The following is a 26,024-nucleotide window of genomic DNA, read 5'->3' on the forward strand; positions in this document are numbered from 1 at the left end:
CAATCCATTTGGAATCCTTTTGCACTCAAATGTTGAACCTTTGTGGCAGTTTGGAAACAATTTGATGACAGACTGAGAAACTGCAAGAACATGTGTTTAGTCAAAAGTGATCAGGATTTGATATAATTGCTTCATCAATACTAAAATTGTTGTGCATAAGAGCAGGATGGTTTTGAATCACTGCAGGAAAAAAAACAACAACTAAACTTATAATGCTTTAAAACCTGCACTTGCTTGTTATCACAAAAAAATTTGTTTATCTGTCTTAATTGATTTTTATTCGGAGATTTCTAAAGTCTCATTTTCCCTTACAGTGTGTGTGTGTGTGTGTGTAGGATTAGTGAGGTAATATTACTTTTGCAATATTTAACCTTTATTCCTTAAAATGTTTAAACACCCCAGATAAGAAAAAAAAGCAGAAGCTATGTATTGATCTCAAAGGCATGATAGATAGAGATAATTTAAAGATGATAGATCTCCTAGAAGAATGTGACAAGTAAAAGATGTAATCCCCATAATGCAAAAAAAAATAGTACAAGAAAGTTGTTGAGAACTTTTGAACACAAAACAAAGTGGAAATCAAAAGAATCCACAGATAACCTTTAGAAGCAAACCCCATGCTGCAAACTACAAACTAGTGGTTAAATTTAACTTTTCCAATAACAAATTCTACAAGCAACCAAGAGAGAGACCTTCAAATATAAAGGAAAAGAAAATCCAAATGACAATACTATTTTGCAACCACAGGAAGCCATAGGAGGGAATGGAATAATGTGTTCCAGTGAATAAAGTAATTTAAGATGCAGCCCAGTCTACAAATTTGAGCCTAACCACTAATGAAAAAAGATGGAAATTTAATAAAAAAAAGATTTTTTAAAGCATTTGATAAAACTAGACCTGAACCACAATAACAACAAACAAACAGAGATGATGAATAATAAAGAGAATGAAGCAAAGGAGTTCTTCTTTTTGGAAAAAGGCACAGAAAATGAAATTTAGAAACTAACAAAACTAGCTGAAGGGGAGAGAGGAAGTGGGATCCTACTTAACTACTTAATTGAGACAAAAAAAGGGAGAGAATTAACTTAGAAGCAAGAAAGAAAAGAGAACTAAGAAACAAAACTTCAGAAGCAGGGAAAATTTTAGTTTTTTAGTCTTGTATTGAGGTACAAGAAGACACTTGCAGTAATACAGTAGTGACAGGAGATTTCAATACCACTCTCAGATATATTTGACAGATATAGAACTGAACAAATTTAGAGATCAAGAGCTAAAAGACTTCTTGTGGCTTTTAAGTGAGGCTACTAAAGAAAGCACAACATTGAATGTTTACAAAAATTTATCATTTACTAGGGCACAGAGAATTTGCAAACAAAATAAGCAGGAAAGAGGAGGTGTTAAATAAAAAAGAAATAGATAAATTGGAAATTAAAAACTATAGAAATAATAAACTAAAAGCTGGGTTCTTTGAAAAGACTTCTCAAGTGATTAAACCTTTAAGCAATGTGATTAAAGAGAAATTGACAAGAAACCAAATGAATGAAATAGCAAATGAACAAGGTGAAGTCACAACAAAACCAAAAGAAATTAAAAGACTAATCAGATGCTAATATGCACAGTTATAGGCTAACAACACTGAGAACACAAAAGAAATGAAGGGAAGCCTTCAAAAATATGAAATACAGAATAACAGAAGGCCAAATAGAGATCTTAATTCATTCTCAGAAAAGAAAATAGAACTACCAAAAAATATCTGATCTGGATATATTTCATCAAACCTTTAAAAACAATTAAAACCCATGCTACACAAATTATCTTCAGAAGTTGAGAAAGAAAGCCCTGTGCCAGAATAATTTTATGAGACAGATATAGTCCTAATGCTTATACAAGGAAAATATAAAACAGAGGAGAACTATTGATCAATATCATTAATTAATATTTCGAGATGTTTTAAATAAAACCACATCAAAAAACTGTAGCACTTTGTCCAAGAAATAAATCCTTTTGACTAAGTTGGGTTAGTACCAGGGATGCAAGAATGATTCAACATTAGAAGGATAATGAACATAATCATATTAAAAACAAAACATCCACCACCACATCATTATCTCAATAGATGCTTTTGCTAAAAATCTTACAAAGTACGTTTTAACAACTTAAAAATATTTATCTAAAACCAAAAGCAAGCATCATATACAATAAGTGTATACTAGAAAATTTCTCAGTAACTATATGAGTGAAACAAAGATGCTTTTCCATTCTGAGAAGTCTAACAATAGGACAAGAGAGAAATTAAAGGCCTATTAAATATAGATAAAGAGATAATACCATCTCTACTTCCTGATAAGATGATTTATTTAAAAAATCCTAGGGAATCTTTCTAATATTAAGATGATTTACCATAATATTGATGCTATAGCTTCAGTAAAGCTGAAACCAAACCCTCCCACCAAATCCTCCCAAATCAATAACATGCAGTGCACAGCGCTCCAGCCCTTAGCACAGTGTCTGGTGCATTGTAGATGTTTAATAAGTGTTGACTGAGTCATATAAAACTAAAAATATCTGATACTGTATTAGAAAGGTACATCTTTTTCCTCTCCCCCCTGCCCATGGGGGAAAAACTATCAAATGCATAAAATACCTATAGTTTAGTCTACCAGAACATAAAAAAAATGATTGTATAGATTCAATTAAAGATAGGCCTTAAAAATAAAGAATAACTTTAAAGAGCTTGAGGGAATATTCAGTACTCATACCAATATTAAAAAATTACGATTTTATTTAAGTTAATTTATGGTGTTTAATGCTATTCCAAACACACTATCAAAAGGATACTTTATAGAATTTGATAAAATAAGAACAGATTTCATTCGGAGAAATAAAAGATCTAGAATATCAAGGGAAATAATAAAAAGAGGTAGGGACAAAGACATTTACAGATCTCAGATTTAATTATAAGGGAGTAGTCATCACAATCATCTGGTATCAGTTAAAAAAATAGGTAGACCTATGGAACAGCACTAGACAAAGAGAATCAGCAAAATACTGGGGAAACTGGCTAGTTGTCTGGCAGAAATTAAGGTTAGTCTAATAACTTACACCATATTCCATGATATGTTGTGAATGGTGTGTGGCATTAGTATTAAAGATCATACTATAAAATAATTAGAAGAGAAGCATGTTATATATCTCTCACAGCTATGGGTATGAGATATTCTTAACCCAAAAAGGGGTAGAGGCAATTATAGAAGATAATATACATATCTTCAATTATAATGCAAGAAAGTGAAAAGATTCTGAACAACCACTATTAATGAATCTTGCTTAGGAAGTTGTTGAATGGAGGAAAATCATCTTTGCATTAAATTTCTCTGATAAGGATTTGGTTTCTAAAAACACAATTAATAAAATCATTGTCATTATATTATTAGTGATTTGAAACATTATTTCATATGGTGGTTAATAGTTTGCAGTTTAATCGATTGGAATTATGCAAATGAAATAACTAAAATGTCCATACCCTTTGGCTCAAAGATTCTGTTACTAGGCTCATACTCTAAAAAGATGATTGACAAGAAAGACCGCCTCCCCCCATGCACCCAAATATTTTTAGCAGCACTTTTTGTGATAGCAAAATATTGGCAATGTTTCCAATCATTTGGGAAATAGCTAAACGAATTGTGGTACATGAATGAAATGGAATATTAATTATGTGAGAAATGATGAGATGAATATAGAAAAGCCAAGGAAAGCTACACATGAATTGTTTCAGAGTAAAGTAAGTAGAGCTAAGAAACTCCTATACATAATGCTAAGGAAAAGAACAACCACACAAAAAAAGTCAGAGGTTAATGTTACAAAATTATAAAATCAAATAGGACTCAAAAAGATATGAAAGGATATCCATACCTCATCACTTGGAAGAGGTGGGAGGACATACAGATATTGTACATAGTACATGTTTTCAGATTTTTCTTTTGTATTGATCAGTTATGCTGATTTTTTTCCTCTTCCTTTTCATTCTCCCTTTTTGTCTATTAAAAATATTACTTGTTGCAAAGAATGGCTCTCTGGGAGAAAGGAGAGGAGAAATGTGGTAGGAAATTGTGGTGGCGTAAAAAAGCAAAAGACATTAATAAAAAGTTATTTTACAAAGCAAAGAAAAGAGGATAAGGGCTTATCCATTTCTCCATTTTCCATTTCTCTGCATCTTTGAGTTGAATTGGAGCTCTTCTAAATATCTGCATATAGTGTTGTCTTTTCTTCTTTTTTCTAATTTGTGAACGAGTCACAAAACAAATGCTTACACATGCACTTCAGATTCAACCATATTTTAACCGATACTAGTTACCCTGTCTGAAACATGGCTGACAACTTTTGAAGTACATCTGGAAGTAGTTTATGAAAAAATGAAGAAAAATTTCTAATACTAAGCACCATTAGTAAAAGCATAGATGATTTTTCTTAAATTTTAAAATGTTATGTTTCCCTGTTTTAATTATGTGTAAGTTAAAATATTGTTTAGATAGAACAGGATAAAACTGCTGCAGTAAGATTTTTCCCATTTGCATAATTATTTCTTAAAATATCTAGCATTAATGTGAACTACTATTACAGGGTTATTCCAACATTTTTACTTGGCAATTAAAGTTTTTCCAGCTACTACTTTTTCATTTTTCTGTTTTATAGTCACTTTTGATTTTCATCTTTTTCTAAGGATTTTAGAATGTATCAAAGTAAAGTTTTAAATTAAAAAAAAGAGGAGAAAATATAAATTTGCTCCTGTTTATTTCTATTAATGAGTCAACAAGTTTTTGTTAAGCAGCATATAGTGAATGTTTAGAGGAATATACATTTAACCAAAAGAAAAGTTAAATTGAATTGATTATTCTTATATATAGAATTATACCTATTGAATTAGGTACCACTTTTACTAGAGTATGTTATTGGGATACAACCTTAGAAGAATCTGTAATCTTACCTTAAAAAATAGTTCTCTGGGGAAAAAAAGTGCTTTTAGTAAGGTTAAGAAAAATTTTTAATTTTAAAATTTCTCTCTACCTTTTAAGGGCTCCAGTTTTTTTAATTTAATTTTATTTTCTATCTTAAGCATTTTAATGAACATTTCTGTAAAAGTTTTTAATATTTTCATGCTCTTACATTTGTGACTTTTTACTAATTCATATAAAAGAAATGTTGATGAGCTTAAATTTGATTTTTGAGTAATACAGAAACTGCTAGCCCAACTTGTAACTCAGTCTTCTACTGTTTCCACTCCTTCCATGATGTCAAGAGGCAAATGGACTCATGTAATTAAAATTTTAAATTTTCTGGTGATAATGGAAAAGGATTTTAAGTTCCCATATTTTTAATCATATTATCTGTATTCTGTGTGGCATACCTTCTCTTATACCCAACTTGTTTAAAGATAATGGACTAGTGAAATTTCTTTAGTTCTTTCCTGCCTCTTATTGAACTTCTATTGTATTAGTCAGTTGCTGTGAATAATACACAGGATTATATGTAATACCTAAGATAAAGTTGTTAAATCAAGTGTTTATAAACCAAAAAAAGCAATTAAACTGAGGAAAAAAAAGAATTAAACTTATAGAAGGATTAGTCTTACTGAATTTGCTGCCTTTGGTGTTCTAGTCCTCTTTCAATATTCTTGGATAAAAGGATGGGACACAAGACCTTCCAGAGTATTTTAAACTTTACATTTTAAGTTCTTTTTGATACCAGTTACTAATTTAGAAAGGATCATGTGAATTTTAATTGTCTGACACTGAATATCCAGCTAAATTTGATTTATGTTCCTTTAAAAGCAATCCACTCAACTTTGAGGAAAGCCTCAAAGAGGAAAAAAAATCTGTTGCTCAAGAATTTTAACACTTTTGTGTGTGTGTGTGTGTGGTTAGAAGGTTGTTTGGAATTATCCCGAATCATGCCTTTGAATCTACATGAAATAGAATGATAAGGATCAGTAAAGAAAACAGTCTTATTGAGGTATCCTTTATGTTCTTAGATGTAGCTGAGAATTTTAGTTGTCAAAACAAACAGCTTTCTGGGACACAACTATCTGTTCCTTTCCCCTCAGGGACTGGATAAAGTACATGCTTGAATTGAAATCTGCTTTATAGAAACTATAGGGCTATATGATTGAAGTGCATAGCCCCTGAGATTATATCAACATGAAAGTGGTTGTTTTGGCTATAAGCTGAGTTTTAGTGAAGAAAATTTAATGGAGAAATATTTGAGTGGAATTTATGAAACAACATGACAGGGATTTCATATCTTATGCCTTACTTATACTACTTAAAGTTGGACAGTGCATCACAGATCATTAAAAAGTTATCATCCTTTGCTTAAAGCCCTTTTATGTGCAGAAACCCAGTACCTCCCAAGGTGGGGCCATTCCTATTTCTGTACAGCTCCGGTTAAGAAGCATTTAATTCACCTAGCTACATTCATCTGCTACTCTGTAATTTCTACCTATTCTTGTTGTTCTGTCCTCTGGAGCCACATAGGACAAGTCTCAGATACTTGAAGGCCCTTATCATGTTCATTCTAAGTCTTCTCTTTTCTAGGCCAAACATCTCCATCTCTGTCACCATTATCTGATCTTTCTATGGCATGATTTTAAGGTCCTTTATCATCCAGTTTATCTTTCTTTGGATGCTTTCCACCTTACCAGTGTTATTCTAAAATATGTTTCCTTAAATTTTGTGTTTATGTAGCATTATTTATTGAACTAAAAAATGTGAATTTTTTTCAAGTATGAGTTGTCATGACTGGAGGGTATCGCTGACAGAAATAGGGGAGACCACAAAGAACAGGTTTTGGGGGAAAGAAGTTAGATTTGGAGTTTTTGAGGTCACCTGTATGTAGATAAAACTTACATCTATAAAAGATCTAACAAATGGGCATTAGTGAGGAAGAATTTGTCATGTGTGATCCTAGTGATGAACCTCCTTGCACTTGGCAAGATTAGTTCTTGAAGAGAAGTTTTTCAACTAGACCTTACTTGAAGCCTTTATAGCTTGGTAGAGTAGTCTAGTGGATAGAATGCCAAGCTAGGAGTCAGAAAGGCTTGAGTTCGAATTTGACCTTGGACCCTTACTAACTGTGTCACCCTGGGTCACTTGGTTTGCCTTGGTTTCCTCATCTGTAGAAGGAAATGGCAAACCACTCCAGTATATTTGCCAAGAAAACCCCAAATAGGGTCATGAAGAGTTGGATGTGACTGAAAACAACTAAACAACAACAGTAACCATTTCTTGTCATTGCCATAGCTTTAAAGAACCCAGGGTCACCTCCATGCCACAGTGAGGCAACAGAGTAGAACCTCTGGTGATTTTTTTGGTCCTACTCAAAAGTCAAATTAGATATATTTTTTTAAAAATGCATCTGAGGCAGACTTATTAAAAGATTCTCAAATATAAATGAGAGAGTTAACTTGATCAGGTTGCTTTGAGTAATAAATGGTTAAGGCTGATAGTCTTTTCTGTTTGCTATTTAAAAAAAAATTATTTACTTTTAGTTTACAACATTCAGTTCCACAATCCCTTGAGTTTCTCTGTTTGCTATTTTAAAATCTCAAAGGTTTAATTTCTTATTAATTTCATCTTAATGAGATTTCCTCAAAATCCACAGTGTAATATTTCAATCATTTAATACCAGATAAGGGCATGAATGTTTAGAATTTCACTGTGGAAGTTCTCTTCTAATTAAATATCTCAGTTTGCCTCTTGCCATCATGGAAGAAGTGGAAACAGTAGAAGACTGAGTTACAAGTTGAACTAGCAGTTTTCTCACAACCTTCCTCTGCTTTATACCTCCCTACTCCCCAACCTCCACTTCTAATAGGGACTATCCAGTAAGGTAGTTTAGCCAGCAAGGTAGTACCTCTTTGAAAGAGTAGAGTTCATTTCCTAAATTCAACTTTCTTTGTCCTTAGAAACAGAGGGGACAATTTTCTGATTTAGGAAATGGCACCAATAAAAGAATTAGGGATGATTTTTGTTTAGAAATAGGGATACCTTTATTTGAAAGAGGTGTTATATGGAATTAATGGGAATTAATAGAGAAACTTTTATGTCCTAAGTACTTGATTAAAATTTTTCAGTTTTCTTCTTTAGACAATTTTGGTCTAAGCTATTCTAGACTTGAAGGAAAATTATTGCTGTGTAACACAGTGGAAAAACTTATGTGATCTTATAACCAAATAATGTAGTAATCATATTGAGGTCTTTGGATGTTAAAATTTCCTTAATGTGATTTCCAGATGTCTGTATCCTTTGTAGTTCTAATGTACAATTTATTTTTTTTCCCCATTTAACCTTAAAGTTTCTTCAGTTTGCTGGTTTGAACTATAGAAGCTGATGGAACTAGAATATAAAATACCTGATTTTATTTTGCTGAAGAAAGATATTGCACTGTCCAGTAAGAAACTATGATAAATATTTAGATTACATCTTAAGTGAGATAATAAGAAAAATAGCTTTTAAAAGTTTAACTCTGGTATTTGTCATAGTTGGAGAATTCAGATATCCTAGGTTATTGAGTATTCTAAGTTATTAAGAGAGTTACATGAACTATACATAGCTTACTAATTTTCAAAGAATAGAATTATACTAAGGCTTTTATATAGTTTAGTTACAAAGTCTACTGATATAATTTAATATTTAATTAATTAAAAATAGATCTTGGAATCTTCTAGCACATTGGTGTTAGATAGAAATGAAGTCCACTAAACATACATAAAGATCCCTTTGAGTTGCATATTGACTTAGAAAACCACATATTAACATTATCTATGTGCTATTGTATTTTTATTTATTTTGTTAAATATTTTCCTATCATATTTTAATTTGGTTTTGGCTATACTCAGCACTGTTGCAGGCCAAATATTTGACCCTCTGTTCTAGTATCTTGGAGTTATCATTATGAATACCAGTTATGATTATGATATAGAGACTTGGAAATATTGATTATTAGAATTTGTTAAAATGTCAAATGCTACTGTTTTGGTAAAGTATGTTTGATTGCCTAATTTCCCCTTTATTTAATAAATATTTGCTTCTACTACTGATTGTTATGTTTAATGGTTTCAAAATACTGTATTTTAAAACTAAATTTTTTATTCTAATTTTTGTTACAGGGAAACCATCACCCATATAATGGATTTTATCTGACTTGCTAAATCATATTTCATTATCTCTCTTGGACTTTGTAGTAAAGACAGTACAAGAAATGTTCATTTAATCTTACTGTAACTACAGACAATAATTACTAATGCATAAAGATAATTTTTTGAGCTGCAACAGAACTAATGTTTGCATCCCTTATAAGAATCCTGGTTTTATTCGTCCGAAAGATTTAATGATGTTTCTCTAAAATATGAACAAGAAAAGAACTTGTAGCATTGAGAAAGTACATATTGATAAGAATGCCCAGAAGAGGTTTAATGCTTCAAGCCAGGACCCGTTGGCTGCTCTTGGGTCTTGCTCTGCTGTGTATTTTGATATTATTTATGTATCTTCTTGAGTGTGCTCCACAGACTGATGGCAATGCCTCTCTTCCTGGTATCGTTGGAGAGAATTATGGTAAAGAGTATTACCAGGCTCTCCTACAAGAACAAGAAGAACATTATCAAACTAGGGCATCTAGCCTGAAACGTCAGATTGCCCAACTCAAGCAAGAATTACAGGAGATGAGCGAGAAAATGAGATCATTGCAAGAAAAAAAGAACACTAGAGCAAATGGTATGGGTTATCAAGGCACCAAAGAACAAATACCTAGTGATCTTTTGGAGTTTCTTCATTCTCAAATTGACAAAGCTGAGGTAGGCACAGGAGCTAAACTACCTAGTGAATATGGTGTCATCCCTTTTGAAAGTTTTACCTTAATGAAAGTCTTCCAATTGGAGATGGGTCTTACTCGACACCCCGAGGAAAAGCCTGTTAGAAAAGACAAGAGAGATGAGTTGGTGGAAGTTATTGAGGCTGGTCTGGAAGTAATTAATAATCCTGATGAGGAAGATGATCAAGAAGATGAAGATGGACCAGTTGGGGAAAAACAACTATTTAATGAAAACGATTTTGTAGAAGGTATTGTAAAAATTTTATTTAGTTTGGAATCAGTTTGTTTTTTTATCTGTAATGTTTAAGTAAAAATATTGTATGTTGCTAATATAAATCATTAAGCTACTAATAGAGGTGATATAGTTCTTTTGCATCAACAATGATAAACAGATATTTCAGGTCATAAAAGTATATTAAGTAAGTAGTAGAAGTTTTTTTTTGTCAGTGGAGGAAAATATGTATTATGAATTCAGGAACCTTATTAAAAATTGAATACTACTTTATTTGTTTTCTTTTTTTTTTTAAAGCAATCGGGGTTAAGTAACTTGCTCAAGGTTACACGGCCAGTTATTTCTGGTGTGGTGCTGAGTATCTGAGCCCGGATTTTGATCCAGGTCATCCCGACACTGGAGCCAGTGCTCTTACTCGCTGAGCCACCTGGCCGCCCCTAAGCAATTGGGGTTAAGTAACTTGCTCAAGGTTACACGGCCAGGTGTTTCTGGGTGGTTGCTAAGTGTCTGAGCCCGGGATTCAATCTCCAGGTCTTCTCAACACTGGAGCCGGTGCTCTTACTCGCTGTGCTACCTGGCCGCCCCTATGTGTTTTCTTTTTTAAAATATATATGAATTCTAGTATAAGGTAATGAGTCAAGAATGCCAACAACTAAGGTTAGTTCTGAATTACAGCATAATCTTGGAAAAACTTTTAATCATTATCTGTTTTACAGTATGTGAAGTGGAAATGTCTATATATCCTTATGTGTGTTATTTAATAATGTTTGTAAAAAGTTTTCAGATTTAATAATATAAATTCTGTAACTTCTCTTTTCCCCGACATAGCCAAATACAGAATAATATTTTTAAGCATCAAGGAATCTTTACACTTCATTTTTTGTAATAAAATAATTAGCCCTCGATTCAATTAAAAATTTTTTTAAATCTGTTACAATGCAATAACACAATACTTAAACTTAGGTGAAGCAAGGATATAGCCAAAAAGAGCACTACACTGAGAATCAGACCTAAATTTATTTCCCAACATTGTCACTAATTATTGACTTTAAGGAAGTCATGACATTTGTTTTTTTTTTTTATTTACAAACTGAGGAGGTTGAATTGAGTGACATTTTTTAAGCTCTGACATTTTGGAATTTATAATGGTAGTCATGACTTTCAGGATAAATCTCTGTTGGTAAGGACTGCATCCCTTGTGGTGATTAACACTTTTTTTTTTTAATATAATACATTCAATAAACATTTGGTCAAAATTCATCTTTATCAGAGAGGCAGTATGGACTGAAATAAGGAGCTGGTTTCTAGTACCAGCTCCATTATTAACTAGGTGGGAGATATTGAGTCAATCATTTTATATCTCTGGGGTCTTAGTTTCCTTCTCTGTAAAATAGGGATTTTTAACTGCTTGTGTCTCCTGGGCACTTTGGCAGTCCTGCAAAAACTGGGCCTGTTTGCAGAAAAATTTTTGTTGCCTATGTTTATTATTGAATGAAATACTAAATTTCAGTTAGAGATGAGTAAAAGTTCTTCTCCCAATAGAATTCAAGGATCTCCCTGAAATGTAGGGTCCATGGGACCCACATTAAGGACTCTTTCTGTAAAATGAATGGGCTGGAATAATCACTTGGTCCTTTTCTAGATGCAAGAGTCTGACAGAGAGTGGCAGTGCACATTATCTTCTGTTTGTTGTGTTGTGTGATATGATGGAAGCATCCTAGACCAGAATTTAGGTGCTGTAGATTTTAATCCTAGCTCTGCCTTTCGATGTGACCTGGAGCAAGGTCCTTCAGCTTCCAGTTTGGAATGCTGAGTCAGCAGCCTCTGAGTTTTAGCTTCCTTATCCTTAATTAGCCTGAGAGAACTGTATTTCTAATATTTCCAGCTTCAGAGCTCTATGAACTTAGAGAAAGAGATTATAGGATCTTTAGATTTCTGAGTTGGAGCAACTTTAGAGATGTAGCTCCCTTGTTTTACAGATGAAGACACAGAAGGCCAAGAGGTTAAATGACTTGCCAGAGGTCACATGGGTAGTAGAGAGGTTGCTATCAGATTGCTTTTGGCATAAATGAATTATCCGCCTAACTGAAAGTAATTCATAAAATGTTAAAGCTGGTTTTTATAGACATCTTTTTAATATATGCTTCATAAATTTAGAACTGGAAAGAACCTTGGAAGTTAATCTTGTCCAACTGAAACCTAGGGATACAAAAATGTCTTGCCCAGGTTCGTGCAGGTAAGGAGTGACAGGCAGCATCCGAGCAAAGATCCCTTGACTAAGAATTTAGCACTCCTGCCCCACCCCAATATATGAAACTATTTTAGAGTACAGGTCTACTGACTCCCAGTCTGGTGTTCTTCCTTAATAAGTGATATACAGGGATGGGGAACCTGTGGCCCCAAGGCCACATGTAACCATCAAGGTCCTCAAATATAGCCCTTTGGCTGAATCCAAATTTCACAGAACAAATCCCCTTAAAAAGATTTGTTCTGTAAAACCTGGACTGAGTCAAAAAGCCATACCCATGGACACCTAGAAGGCCGCATGTGGCTTGGAAGCTGCAGGTTCCCCACCCCTGAACCTTTTTGTGATGATCCAGGGTAATTACTATGGACATTGTTTATTATATTTTACTATTATGCCATAAGAAGTTATTACATCGAGTCATCTGTCCTCTACATTAAATGGACCTGCACTATAAACAATGTTCTGGTTAGTATTTTAATCATTTCTTCCGAGTGTAGTGGAAAGAACACTGACCTTGTCATAGGGCCTGAGTTTGAATCTTGACTCTGCCACTTCTTGAATGGCATTAAGCAAGTCACTTAATCTTGATAACCCTGATTACCCATCATCAAATGAGGAAAGGATTTGAACTAAATGACTTCAAAAGGTCCTTTCCAGCTCTAGAGCGTATGATCTTATTCTTTTGTGGTCACCTGCTTACTGGTGTCTTTTATCATGACTGAGTGAGTTCTCTCTTTCTCCCTTTTTAATTTGCTGTCTGTAGCTTCAGCTATTTGCTTGACTCCTTCTGTGGTCCTGGAATCCTTACCTAAAGTAGAGAACGCTATCAGTGCAATTCAAATAATTGAGTATGATGTGTAAAATTAAATCAGATCTGTTCTGTTTGAGAAAGGAAGGGATAGAATCTTCTCATCTGAAGTAAAGTGATAGCTTGGGTTCTGGCTTTGTTAAAACATTTTTTTTTTAGTGGGGTAGGAGGCAGATGACAAGGGGTTAGTCATGCTGGTTCTTGGAAACTATCCTAGCTTCTAGATTGAAATCATCAAACTTTAAGTACCCAAATAAGTGATGTAACGATCTAAATGAAAATCTGTTCTTTTTTCCAGTGTTTCTGATCCCCTCCCTCTTCTCCGGTGGTAGTGTTTTTATGTAAGGTCATTAAAAGCAGAAGCTGTACATGCCTTATTTTCCTTTATATATTACTTGCTGCCTATCATAGCACATTACAGTACAAATTATGTGTAAATAATTGTGTTAAAAAAGAGATAATCTTAACTTTTTGGAAGTTTTCAAAATATTCCCCTAGGAAAAGTTATTAAAGAAATAAATGTCTCAAAAATGTTGATGGCTTTACCTGTTTTTCTTCCCATACTTGAGTTCAAATGGAGAAGCCATTTCTGGTGACTCTTTTGTGAAATTTAATAAAGGCCTACTGTTTAAATTCCATAGCTCATTCCAAGATTTCATCGTGAAAGGAAATCTTGAAAATTTTACCTGGTTCTTCAGAATAATTTCAGGGAGAAACATTGCTATTAAAAAAGTAGGGACAGTGCTCTAAATTTTATATGGAGGATGTGCTATATGTCTTGAAAACAAAGTATCCAGCTTCTAAAAGTTTTATTACCTAGTGACTGTCTCTTGATTTTTCTTAGGTGTAGATTTCTTCAGGGTGAATGGATATGGCTCTTTGAGCAAATGTTTAATTAAGTAGCCTTGCAGATTGTTTCCAGAAAATCTACCAGCCCTCATTATTCTAATCAGTTTCAGCCACACTTAGCTATGTTTCAGAGATCCTATCTCTGAGGGTAATGAATATCAGTATAAAGTAACAGTACTCAGTTTCAGGCATGTTACATTTTTAATGAAAATTCTTAAATGTTTAGTTGTCAAATTTCTAGTCTTCCTACTCCACCTCCCCAACCTCCCACACTTTCACTTTTTCTACCAAGGCAGTCATAATTGTATTCATTATTTACCTTAAGCATTGGCTAATTTGGAAGTTGTTTTAACTCTCTAGGCTTGATAACTTTTTTATGTTTTTAGAGATGGAAACTCTGTTAGATGGGAAGGTGTTCTTACTTGCTAAGGTCTGTTTGTGTGTGTGTGTGTGAGAGAGAGAGAGAGAGAGAGAGAGAGAGAGAGAGAGAGAGAGAGAGAAGGATGCTTTTGGTATATTGGAGGGAATCTGTTACGCATTAGGCTTAGGATTAAATAGGAATTGCTTCTGTTTTTTTCTCTAGAATACTATAATTATACAAAATTAATCCATTGTTCAAAAAAAAATCAATCTGACTATACAAGTAGACCTTGTCTTTTCTTCCTAATTAAAATGAAGACATCATTTTCTTCCTCTCCCTGGCATACTTAGAAAATTGTAAACAGAACTGCTATACTATTATAAGATAGTACTATATATTTTCTCAAACAGGTGCTGAGGAAATGGAAGGTTTCACAGTGCTTAAAAAATTCCAGATGTTGTATATCAAGAATAACAAAAGGAGCATATATCTTTATCTTTCATTGCATTTAATACATACAAGCTTGAAGGAAATTGGTGATTTTTTTATTAGCCTCATTAAGTCACTCTCTACTGTTAGAAAGATTTAAAAGATGGACATTTACTTTTATAGTATGCAATTAATTTCTCTTTCAAGCACTAGAATGCTTAAATTGTAACTATGTTTATTAGATTATATGGATGAACTCATATTATTACTATTAGAGTAGCTAGGTACTAGAAATTCAGTGCTGCTGGTATCACTTCTTAAAAAGACTGTTTAAAAAAAAAAAATCAGTTGAAATCTCCACAGAGAAAGGAAGGCTGATCTTGGTGTTAATAGTTTAAAATTCTGAAGCAAGAAAGTATAAATTTGAATTTTGTGTATATTCATGTATTTAGGCCTTGTGCATGTATTTAATTTGGTTTAGATTGATCTTTAGTGTCAGTTATTTAAATTGGTTTCACGTACTTGTAATTCTTCTAAGAAAGAGACTAAGAATTGTATTTCATATGTGTGACTTGATCTTTTGATATTTCATAGCTACCATTGTAGCACTTGGACTGTCCAGCCATGTACCCTCACATTAAGTCACCTCTATCTTGAGTAATCTGTAACTTCAGAGTTGGGTTTTGTACCATCTCTTGCACACATGAGTAATTTGCTGTAGCCTATTTTCACCGACTGTCTATCTTTGTGTTATTTGGGTTACCTGTAGTTCTAATTCTCCTGAGATTGTGTTGTTCCATTGTTTTGTCCCAGGTATCATTAAGAGATGTTGAAATTAAGTTAGGTGCTTTTTAGTGTCAGGGAGCAGCTTGATATACTGAAAGTGTAACTCAGTTTGTCTCTTCCTATTAAAATGTGGACTGGCCATCTGCCCTGTCAGTTTAAGATATACATGCTGATGTACTAACTCAATGAGTTCCCCATCCAGTTGAATTTCTCCCTCACACTGCACTTACAATTTGAATTTAATAAGTAAATAGCCAGCATTTTATGAATGAAAATATAGGGCTTTATTTGTGTCTCTAGCAAAGATTATCTTACTTATTTTAATGCATTATGCCAGCCAGACCTCCCTTTTGGATGTAATGTCATCTCACTTACTAGCTGTTACTCAATATATATTCAAAATGAAACTCATGTACTCCTTGTAAATCTGTCCCTCCTTCATAGTTGTTTCTGTTAACACTGTGCCACTATTTTCTCATTTACCCTCAGAGTCAATCAAAACTCTTCCTTCTCTTTCACACTGATTTTCTCCTCTTTTCCCTGCCCTTCCCCAAAGGCCAATCAATTAGCAGATCTCATAGATTCTACTTTCACAATATGTTTCATCTACATCCCCTTTTCTCCACTAACATAGAGTTTCCCCTCTCCCCACCCTCCTTCAGGCCCACATCACTTTTTGACTGGACTACTATAATCATTTCCTAAGTAGTATTTTGGCTTCTTCTCCTCCACCCTCCAAACTACCCTCCACATAGCTATTAAAATATTCCTCCTTGGGCACAGATGTGACCATATTATGACCTTGATCAAAAAACAATCAATACCTATTAAGGATAAGATACAAACTCTTTAGACTGGCATTCTAATGGCCTTTTCTCAGTCCTTATCCTCCTAATCCTAACCCTAACCCTTTGACACAGTTGATCAACCCTCTTCTTCTCTCTAGATATTTGTGATACTATTCTCTCCTGGTTTTCCTCCTACATGTCTGATCACTCCTTCTCACTCTCCTTTATTGGATCTTGACTTCGATTATATCTTCTAACCATGGGTATTCTCCAGGACTCTGTCCTAGTTTCTCTTCTCTTTTCCCTCTCCTGTTTTAGTTGGTGATCTTATCAGCTCCTATCTATTCAATTATCTCTATGCTCATGATTTATAAATCTTATCTAGCCCTAACCTCTTTGTTGACCTCCAGTACAACACCTCTAATGCCTATTAGACATTTAGTATTGAATATCCTATAGATAACTTAAGCTCAACATGTCCAAATTGAACTCATTATTTCTCACCCACCCCCAAACCTTCCCCTCTTTCTAACTTCCTTATTACTATTGAGGATACTGCCATCCTGCCAGTCATCTAGCCTCTCAACCAAGTTGTCTTCCTGGACTCCTTACTCTCTTTTGCCCCCTATATCCCATCTGTTACCAGGTCTATTGATTTTAACTTCATAACATTTCTCAAATATGCCTCCTTCTGTCGTCTGAAACTGCCACCCTCATCTCCCCCACCCCAAGTACCAGCCCACATCAATTTGTTTGGACTATCATAGAAGCCATCTGATTTGTCTGCCTGACTCAAGACAGTCTATCTTCCACTCAGCTGTCAAATTAATCTTCCTCAAGGAAGAATCTGGCTATGTCATCCCTTTATTCAGTAAACTTTAGTGGCTTCCTATCCCCTCCAGGATCAATTATAAAATCCTCTAGTATTCAAACCCATAACCTGTCTTCTGTCAGACTTCTTATATCTTATTCACCCCTTCCCCAAGGAACTCTATGGGATTCAATGAAACTGGTATCCTTGCTCTTCTCAAAGAAGGCACTCCATCTCCAGACCCTGGGCATGTTCATTGACTGGCCCCCATGCCTCAAATGTTCTCCTTCCTGGCCATTTCCTGACTTCTTTCAAATTCCAGATAAAAGCTTCAGGCAGCCTTTCCTGATTCCCTTTCACGCCTTCCCTCCAAGGTTATTTTCAATTTATCTAGTAAATGTCTTGTTTATACTTAGTTGTATACATATTTTCTCACCCCTTAGTCTGTGAACCCCTTGAGAACAGGGATTATCTTTTACCTTCCTTTGTATCCTTAGTGCTTATTACAGTGACTGGACATATTGTAAGTGCTTAATAAACATTTAGTAACTGATTAGTATTTAAGAGCTTCCATATTAGGGCTCTTGCCTTCTTTTCCAGCCTTATTTCACATCATTCCTTTTCATGAACTCTACATTCCAGCCAGATCAGACCATTAACTATTCCCTAAATTTAATCCTTCATCTACTGCCTCCATACATTTTTACAGGATATTCCCTATGAATAGACCAAAGGCTGTCCTCTTCTCTGCCTCTTATAATCCTTGTTTTCCTTCAAGACTAAGCTTAGGTTCCACATTGTCCATAAAGTCATCTCTTTCCCCCACCCTGCCTGCTACCCTCCCTCAGCCAATTAGGACTCTCTCCCACCTTAATTTTCCTTTTACTACATCTATTTGTGTACATGTTGGATCCCCCATAGGATGTTAATTCCTTGAGGGCCGGAGCTGTTTCTTTTTTTGTTTGTTTGTTTGCATCTCCAGTGCTCAGCACAAAGCCTAACTCATACTATGTCCTTAATACTTTTCTTTTTAACTTGAATCCTTCATGTATTTTAATTTTTCTGTGTGAGTTGTTAGGCCAATACCTTTTGAGAGGCTATGGATTTCTTTTAGAGGATCCTTTGGTTTTCAGTGCAGTGAGTATAATGTCATCCACAAGTGCCTACATTTGTAAAAGCTGATCACCCATAGCGAATCCGTATTTAATTTGTGTTTTGTGCAGGGTGTCCTCTGCTATGGGGGTGAACACTTGGCAAACATATATCTTCCTGTTTTATGTCTCACTTGTTATTGAGAACAGGACCATTGAACAGTCATATCTCTATTTGTAGTTCAAGGAATCTTGTGTGATCTTAACACTTTAATGAGAATAGCCAACATTTATGGGGTGTTTTAAGTTTCACAAAACATTTTATGTGCGATAGTAGCTGGCATTTATATATTGCTTTAAAGTTTGCAAAAATGCTATACATACATTATCTAATTTGAATCCCACTACAATGCTGTGAGCTATAGGTACTACAGGTATTATTATCCCCATTTTACAGATGAGGAAACTGAGGCTCAGAGAGGTTAAATGACTTGCCCATGATCACCCAGATAGTAATTGTCGGCGGGATTTGAACCCAGGTCTTCTCCTCACATCAGTCCTGTGAGGTAAGTACTACAGGTGGTATTATGCCCATTTTACAGATGAGGAAACTGAAGCTCAGAGATATTAAGTGACCTGCCTGTGTTCATACATCTAGTAAGTGTCACAAACAGTACTCAAACTTGAGTCTGTAATTGACTCCAAGCCCAGTGCCTCTCCCTCTGTCCTGCTGCCTCCTAGCCCCGAGCCACATCCTTCTCCCATGTGAGCTTGTTGGGGTAGATCCTTTAGGGCTGGATTTAGCTCTGCTTGGCCTGGTCCTTTTTTGTGCTCCACAAACAGTAAATACAGAGTAGTAGGGTCTGGTATTTGCTACATCATGGTCAGTTGTATATGTGGAAGGCATGGTTTGTCCTCATCTTTCCTGCCCATGTTTTCCTCAGTGAGACTCTCATTTGTGCAGAGACTGTTTTGAAAAACTTTATAAAGATGGAAAAAATTAGGCATCTGCATTGGTAGGCACTAATATTTTCTCATTTGCCATTAATGAGTATTAATTCCATGTGTGATCTTTTTTGTTTTTTAATTTCCCCTACTTTGAGATATACTGACAATTTAAAGATTGTGGGCAAATTTCCTTTCTTTCTATATTTGGTCAGGTCTTACCAGACTTCATTTTCTCTGTACCATTTCTGCCACATAATGTATTGACCATAAGAAGCAAAGGCAGTTAACAAATATTTATTAAAGGTCCATGTGTGCCAGAAATCGAGTCTCATGGTACAAAAGTGAAATGTTGCTTGCCTTCAAGGAGCTCACATTCTTCTGGAAGGACACAACATACATACAGGTAACCAAATACTGGATACATGTAGAAAAAATAAACCCAAGATGACTTCAAGGGGGAAGTAGGAACCAATGACCAGGATATTAAGGAAAAACCTCTTGAAGGAGATAGTACTTTTTGAGCCTTGAAGGAAGCTACAGGTTGTACCAAGTGCATCCCCAGGTGTGGGACCAGTGCGTACAGAGGCACAGAGATGAGATCAAATGTTGTGTAAAGGAGATAGCATGAGGGAGAATATCACGTAATACACCTGGACAGAAGCTCTGACCGTTGACAAAGAAGAATATCTATTTTATTCTTAAGCAATGGGGAGCCACTGAACTTTTTGAGTTGGATGGTGATACTAGACCAGTGTACTAGGAATATCTTTTTTGGCAGTCATGCGGAGGATGGATTAGAAAGGAGAGGTCACCACAGCAGAAAGATAGAGATAGAGAGTTGGATAGGGACCCAGGAAGGACAGGGATGACATGTATGATGGAGGGTGTGGGGAATGGTGGTAGGGAAGGGAACTTTATTCTAGACATCCTGTAACTTAGAATCCCAGAGATTCTGGGGAGATTGACATACTCTTTTGAGTAGCCATGGGTATCTTGATTTGATTATTATTTATAAGAAAAGATGGAAAATGAGAAGAGATATGAATGCCCTGGAAAGGAAAATATAACTAGAAACATACTATGTAGGCCCTAGTTTCCTGGTGGGTTGGTTTGCCATGAGGAATGTTGGTCCATGGTTAAAGTAAGGTTTGACTTACCTGGTAGTCAATAGGCAAGGCAGATCTAACTTAGAATGAGACCCAAAACACATAAGTACATTAACATCCTAAGGCTTAGGAAATGGGGTCCCTAGAAATCCAGAATTGCTGTTCCTAATAGAAAGAGGCAGGTAGCAGAGGGAAGAAATCCTGATGTCAAAGTGGAGAGTGATTGGATGGGTTGAAGCTCATTCTGGAGATGAAATAGGGCAGTGAAGGGTAATAAATCCTTGAAGTTGGGAGTTAGGAAGACCTGGGTTCAAGTCCTGCTTCCTAACACTAGCTTTGTTACCCTAGACAAACTGTGTGTCTCAATTGATTCCCTAAAACTCACTCTACCAAATCATAAATGATTTGTAATCTTTGTTTGTAGAGGAAGTTCCCACCCTAATGAAATCATAGATCTTTCCAGGATCCTCTAACACCCAGAGCACTGAAGTACAGGAATACCTCGGAGATATTGAAGGTTCAGTTCTAGACCACTACAATAAAGCAAGGGCACATGAATATTTTGGTTTCCCCGTGTATGTGTTACATTTACACGGTGCAGTAGTCACCTGAGTGTGCAATAGTATTTTGTCTAAAAAACAGTGTACATACCTTAATTAAAAAGTACTTTATTGCTAAAAAAAAAAAAGGCAAACCATCATCTGAGCCTTCAATGAATTGTAATCTTTTTGCTGATAGACGGTCTTGCCTCAATGTTAATGGCTGCTGACTGATCAGGGTAGTGGTTGCTGAAGATTGGGGTAGCTGTGGCAATTTCTTAAAATAAGACACTGAAGTTTGCTGCCACAGTTGACTCTTCCTTTCACTCGAATAGCTTAGACGCTATTGTATGATTATTAATTGACCTAATTTCAATATTTTTGTGCCTCAGGAAATAGGGAGGCCTCTGGAGAGGAAGAGAGATGGGGGAATAGTGGGTTGATGGAGCAGCCAGAACACACAACATTAATGGATTAAATTTGCTCTCTTATGTGGATGTAGTTTGTAGTAGAGTAATATCAAAGATCACTGATCATAGATTATCATGACACATAAAAATAGTGAAAGTTTGAAATATTGTGAGAATTATCAAAATGTGACAGAGACATGATGTGAGCACATGCTGTTGGAAAAATGGTGCCAATAAACTTGATCAATGCAGGATTGCCACAAACCTCCAGTTTGCTTAAGAAAAATGCAAAAAACCACAACAACCAGAGTATCTGTGAAGTACAATAAAACAAGGTATGCTGGTATGAGAGTTCAGATATGAAGGTTTTACTGTCATTGAATACAAGAAGGGAGCAATAAAAAGTCTTACATATCTGTTTCATTTCACGTCTACTTGTCGAATACATTCTAGCTTCAAATAGTGTTTTTGGAGGTTTTGAAGGGTCTCATGCCAAGCTTTCTGTTCCATTCCCCTGCGTTTTCTTCTTTGTGAGGCATCGATGTTTATAATCTTTTATCTTCTTTAAAAAGGTTTTACAAGTCACCCTTTATTCTAAATCAGGGTTGCCCTTGACTACCATGTTGTTAACATTTGTTGAGAAGGTCAAATGCCTCTTGGATAAGATGACTTTTGGGTACCTTTGACCTCATTGTGGCATTTGCTTTTAGATCAGTGATAGTTACTTAGGAAATGGTAATAATAAGAGTTAGTGTTTTTACTTTTTTCTATTTTTCATCATCAACAGCTTATTTATATAGGGTATATCAGATCTGTTGAAACTGGTATCATTTTATCTTTATCATTTCTTAAATTTGCTATTTTGATTTTAATTTGAGCTTTATTTTAATCAATAATTTGACTGCATAGAGATTACTGATTCTGAAATTGCTGCTATATCAGCAGCCAGTTTTTTTTTGCTTATTAAAATAGTCACATTCTTTGTAGTAATATTTTTGCTTGCTGTGTTCATCTCTTTTTGAAACTCTTTTTGAAGAAAGTATTTGTAATATCCAGGCCTGAGATTTCTGAGTGAATAGTCAGCAAGCCTTTGGACTCTTTCATTTTCTTAATCTCTAACCACATTTTTAAATATTTTTCATTGACATTTTTGGTGCCCATCTTTTCATGGAAACCAATGAGTATTGAAGCATATATTGAAATAGTTTGGAAGATCTTGCCGAGTTATTTGTAGAATTTTGCTATTTGTTCATCTACTGCTATAGATTTTGGTGCCCGAGCTACAGCTATTGTCATAGAGATGATATTGCCTGTCCTTTTCATGAGCAGTGTAAAAGCAAGATGACCAAATACCCATGAAATGTTTATTATTGCCTTTGGATACATGATGAAACTAATTTTCTTAACTACTTTATTAAATTATCTGAGAAAAATTTGTGAGCCATCCTGATTTCTGGTATTAATTATAATGAAAGTCATTCTGTGTATGTGTGTGTGTGTGTGTGTGTGTGTGTGTGTGTGTGTGTGTATGCAGCAGTTTCTCTAGAGGTATATCAACTCATATGGAAATTTTTTATTTAGAATACCAAAAGCCAAAGTAATGTTTATAGATAGAATAAAACTGATATTTGGCAGCCACTGCCCTTTTTGTTTCATTGCTCTGGATGAGGAAGCTGAAGGGGACTCTAATGATAGGGGGAGGGACATTTTGTGTCTTTATCTCTTCTTTGGTCATTGCTAAAAAAAATTCACTAATACCCAATGTTCTGGGTTTCTTTTAGTTTAAAAATTAATGTATTTTATTTTGATACAGCAGATACTTATCAAGAAATGATCAAACAAATCCTTTAAAAAGTACCAAGAAAACAGACTGTTGATGGTTAACAGAAAGGGAGGGGTGTGTCCTTAAATTTTGATAATAAGTTGTTAACATTATATTTGACTAGAATCTTGTACCAGCCATCTGCTAATAATCATTTCTGTACTTAGGTAGAGTCTGAGCTTTGGCAGCAGACACTGTCTGTAGCCAGCACCATACATCCATGAAAACTTTCCAGCTTGGTAGAGCCTGCCAGAACCCATGCTCTGCTGTCAGAGTTATTGCCACATTGAGTGAGGCTTTGGCGAAAGAAGGAGGGAGGGAATGAAGGTAGGAAGGAAAGAAGGAAGAAAAGAAACAGGCATTTATTAAGTGCTTACTTATGTGTTGGGCACTAATTTAAACCCTGGGGATACTAATACAAGGGAAAAAAGGGTTCTTGCCCTTAAGGAGCTTAGACTCTAATGGAGAGATAGTATACAAAAAGGAATTGAAAAAAGGGGGGGTGAAGTTGCTCATTTTGTAAGGATTTGATTATATACTGATTTTGCCTTCATGAATGTTATGTAATATATGCAGGAGTACTTCTGGGTCAGGATTTATTGAGCTTAACATGAATGTTTCCTGGCCTGAATGAATGCTATAAGGATTAATGAGATAAACTGCTTTACCTGTTTTAAAATAGGATTTGTCATATTGTCAACATTAAAGCAGTCTTGTCTCTAATTTGCATAATGTATAAGAAGAATTCAAATTAGTTTGAGTCATGGGTTTAAATTTAGTATTAGTTTTTGGACTTTATGTTTGCTGGCTATAGATTAGTTTTAGTACAAATACTATCTAAATACTGGTCATTGATAATTATTTGGAATGTAACATTTTCTTTTATAGAAAATATATATTGAGACAACTTACAATCTTGTTAGTTATTGACTGTTTAGTAAATTTAAATGTTGTACTTTGAGATTTAGAGAAATAAAGCTCTTTAGGTCTATTTATTGCTTGAAAATTCAAGTTAAATGTTACCATTAAATCTTTAAATTTAACCTGATTACACTTTTTTCTATCTTTTTTTCCTTAGGTTATTATCGTACTGAGAGAGATAAAGGGACACAGTATGAACTCTTTTTTAGGAAGGCAGACTTTATGGAATACAGACATGTCACTTTGTTCCGGCCCTTTGGACCTCTTATGAAAGTAAAGAGTGAAACAATTGACATTACCAAATCAGTTATTAATGTCATCGTACCTCTTGCTGGAAGAACCGAGGCATTTGCACAGTTTATGCAGAATTTTAGGTAACTGTGTTAGGATTTTAAGGAATCCATATAATTGTCTTAAAAGGAACCTTTATATTCTACCTTTTTTTTCTACTTTGTCGGAGTGACTTGAATTCATAGTTTATGTGACTTACACCTATTTATGGTATTTGAGTAATAGAATAACTGATGTTGTAATAATTCTTGCATGCATTGAAATGTCTTACCCCTAAAACAATGTTTCTTTTAGTTCCCATCTTTTGAAGCCCAGTTTATTTTCTTGATGAAAAAGTGAATTTTTTCTACTCTGATTTTATTTTAGGGATGTATGTATTCTTCAGGACAAGAGGATTCACCTTACAGTGGTATATTTTGGTGAAGAAGGACTATCTAAAGTCAAGATCATCTTAGAATCAGTTTCTCGGTAAGCAAGTCAGTAAAAATGTTCATGTGTGAAAGTTTGCATATTTTTGAATTGCCTTCAGGGTTTTCTTTTTTCCTGCAGACTAAGTAATAGTCCTGTATAAATAATAGTTTTTTTCCTATGATTTCTTATATGTCTTTCTCTTTTTTCTTTTTTTTTAGTTTATTTATTTTTATTTTTTTAGTTTACATCATTCATTTCCACAAGATTTTGAGTTACAAATTTTCTCCCCATTTTCCCCTACCCACTACCCCAAAACAGTGATCCCACTGAATATCCCCTCCCCCAATCTGCTCTCTCCTATATCTTCCCCCATCCCACCTCTGACTTTCCAATAGGGCATGGTGGATCTCTATGCCCCAGTGCCTGTATATCTTACTTCCCAGTTACAGGTAAAATAATGATAATAATAATAATAATTATAACAATAATAATAATACATATTTTTTAAACATTTGATTTTAAACCTTTGAATTCCAGATTCCTTTCCTACCTCCCTTGTTACCCACCCTTACTGGGAAGATAAGCAAATCAATATAGATTGTATATGTGTAGCTAGGCAAAACATTTCCATAGTGGATATGTTGTGAAAGACTGACTATATTTTCCTCCATACCATCCCACCCCCCACTTGTTCTACTCTCTATTTTGATCCTGTCCCTTTTCAAAAGTGGGTGCTTCCAACTTCCCTCCCCCCCCAGCCTGCCCTCCCTTCCATCATCTCCCCTCTCATCCCCTTCCCCCCTACTCTCCTGTAGGGTGAGATACCCTGTTTAGTGTGTATGTCATTCCCTCCCTAAGCCAAATTCAATGAGAATAAGGTTGACCCATTCCCTTTTGCCTTCCTGTTCTTCCCCTCTATTGTAATCATTTTCCCTTGCCTCTTCTATGAGATAGCTTACCCCATTCTGTCTCTCCCCATATCCTCTCATTATATTCCTCTCTCACCTATTAATTTCACCTTTTAAGTATCATCCCTTCCTATTCAACTGGTCCTGTGCCCTCTGTCTATGTATACCTGTACACATATATAACACACACTCACATATGTATTCATATGCCCATATACCCACCTATATATGTATGTATAGATATGCATACATACATATATATATATATATATGCACACACATTTCTATTCCCTTCAACGATTCTCATACTGAGAAAAGTTTCATAAGATACAATTATTGTTTTTCCATGTAGGAAAGTAAGTAGTTCAACTTTGATAATAAGTTTTTTATGATTTCTTTTT

At 34.8% G+C, this 26,024-nt stretch overlaps 1 protein-coding gene across 4 annotated transcripts in view; it reads left to right on the plus strand.

The window, feature by feature from the left end:
• The window catches only part of CSGALNACT2 (chondroitin sulfate N-acetylgalactosaminyltransferase 2), a 47,053-nt gene that overhangs the window by 7,829 nt on the left and 13,200 nt on the right, over positions 1–26,024 (plus strand). For all 4 annotated transcript variants that reach the window (XM_069068368.1, XM_069068369.1, XM_069068366.1 and 1 more), the window contains 3 exons: positions 9,164–10,112; positions 24,171–24,387; positions 24,671–24,772. In XM_069068368.1, coding sequence (XP_068924469.1) covers positions 9,452–10,112; positions 24,171–24,387; positions 24,671–24,772 — 980 coding nt within the window. In that variant the 5' untranslated portion in view covers positions 9,164–9,451. The remainder of the gene's footprint in view (positions 1–9,163; positions 10,113–24,170; positions 24,388–24,670; positions 24,773–26,024) is intronic.

The sequence above is a fragment of the Petaurus breviceps genome, unplaced genomic scaffold (genome assembly GCF_028583685.1).
Source record: "Petaurus breviceps papuanus isolate PSGF00001 unplaced genomic scaffold, PetGlider_PUasm1.0 90762, whole genome shotgun sequence".
NCBI classification, from domain to species: domain Eukaryota; kingdom Metazoa; phylum Chordata; class Mammalia; order Diprotodontia; family Petauridae; genus Petaurus; species Petaurus breviceps.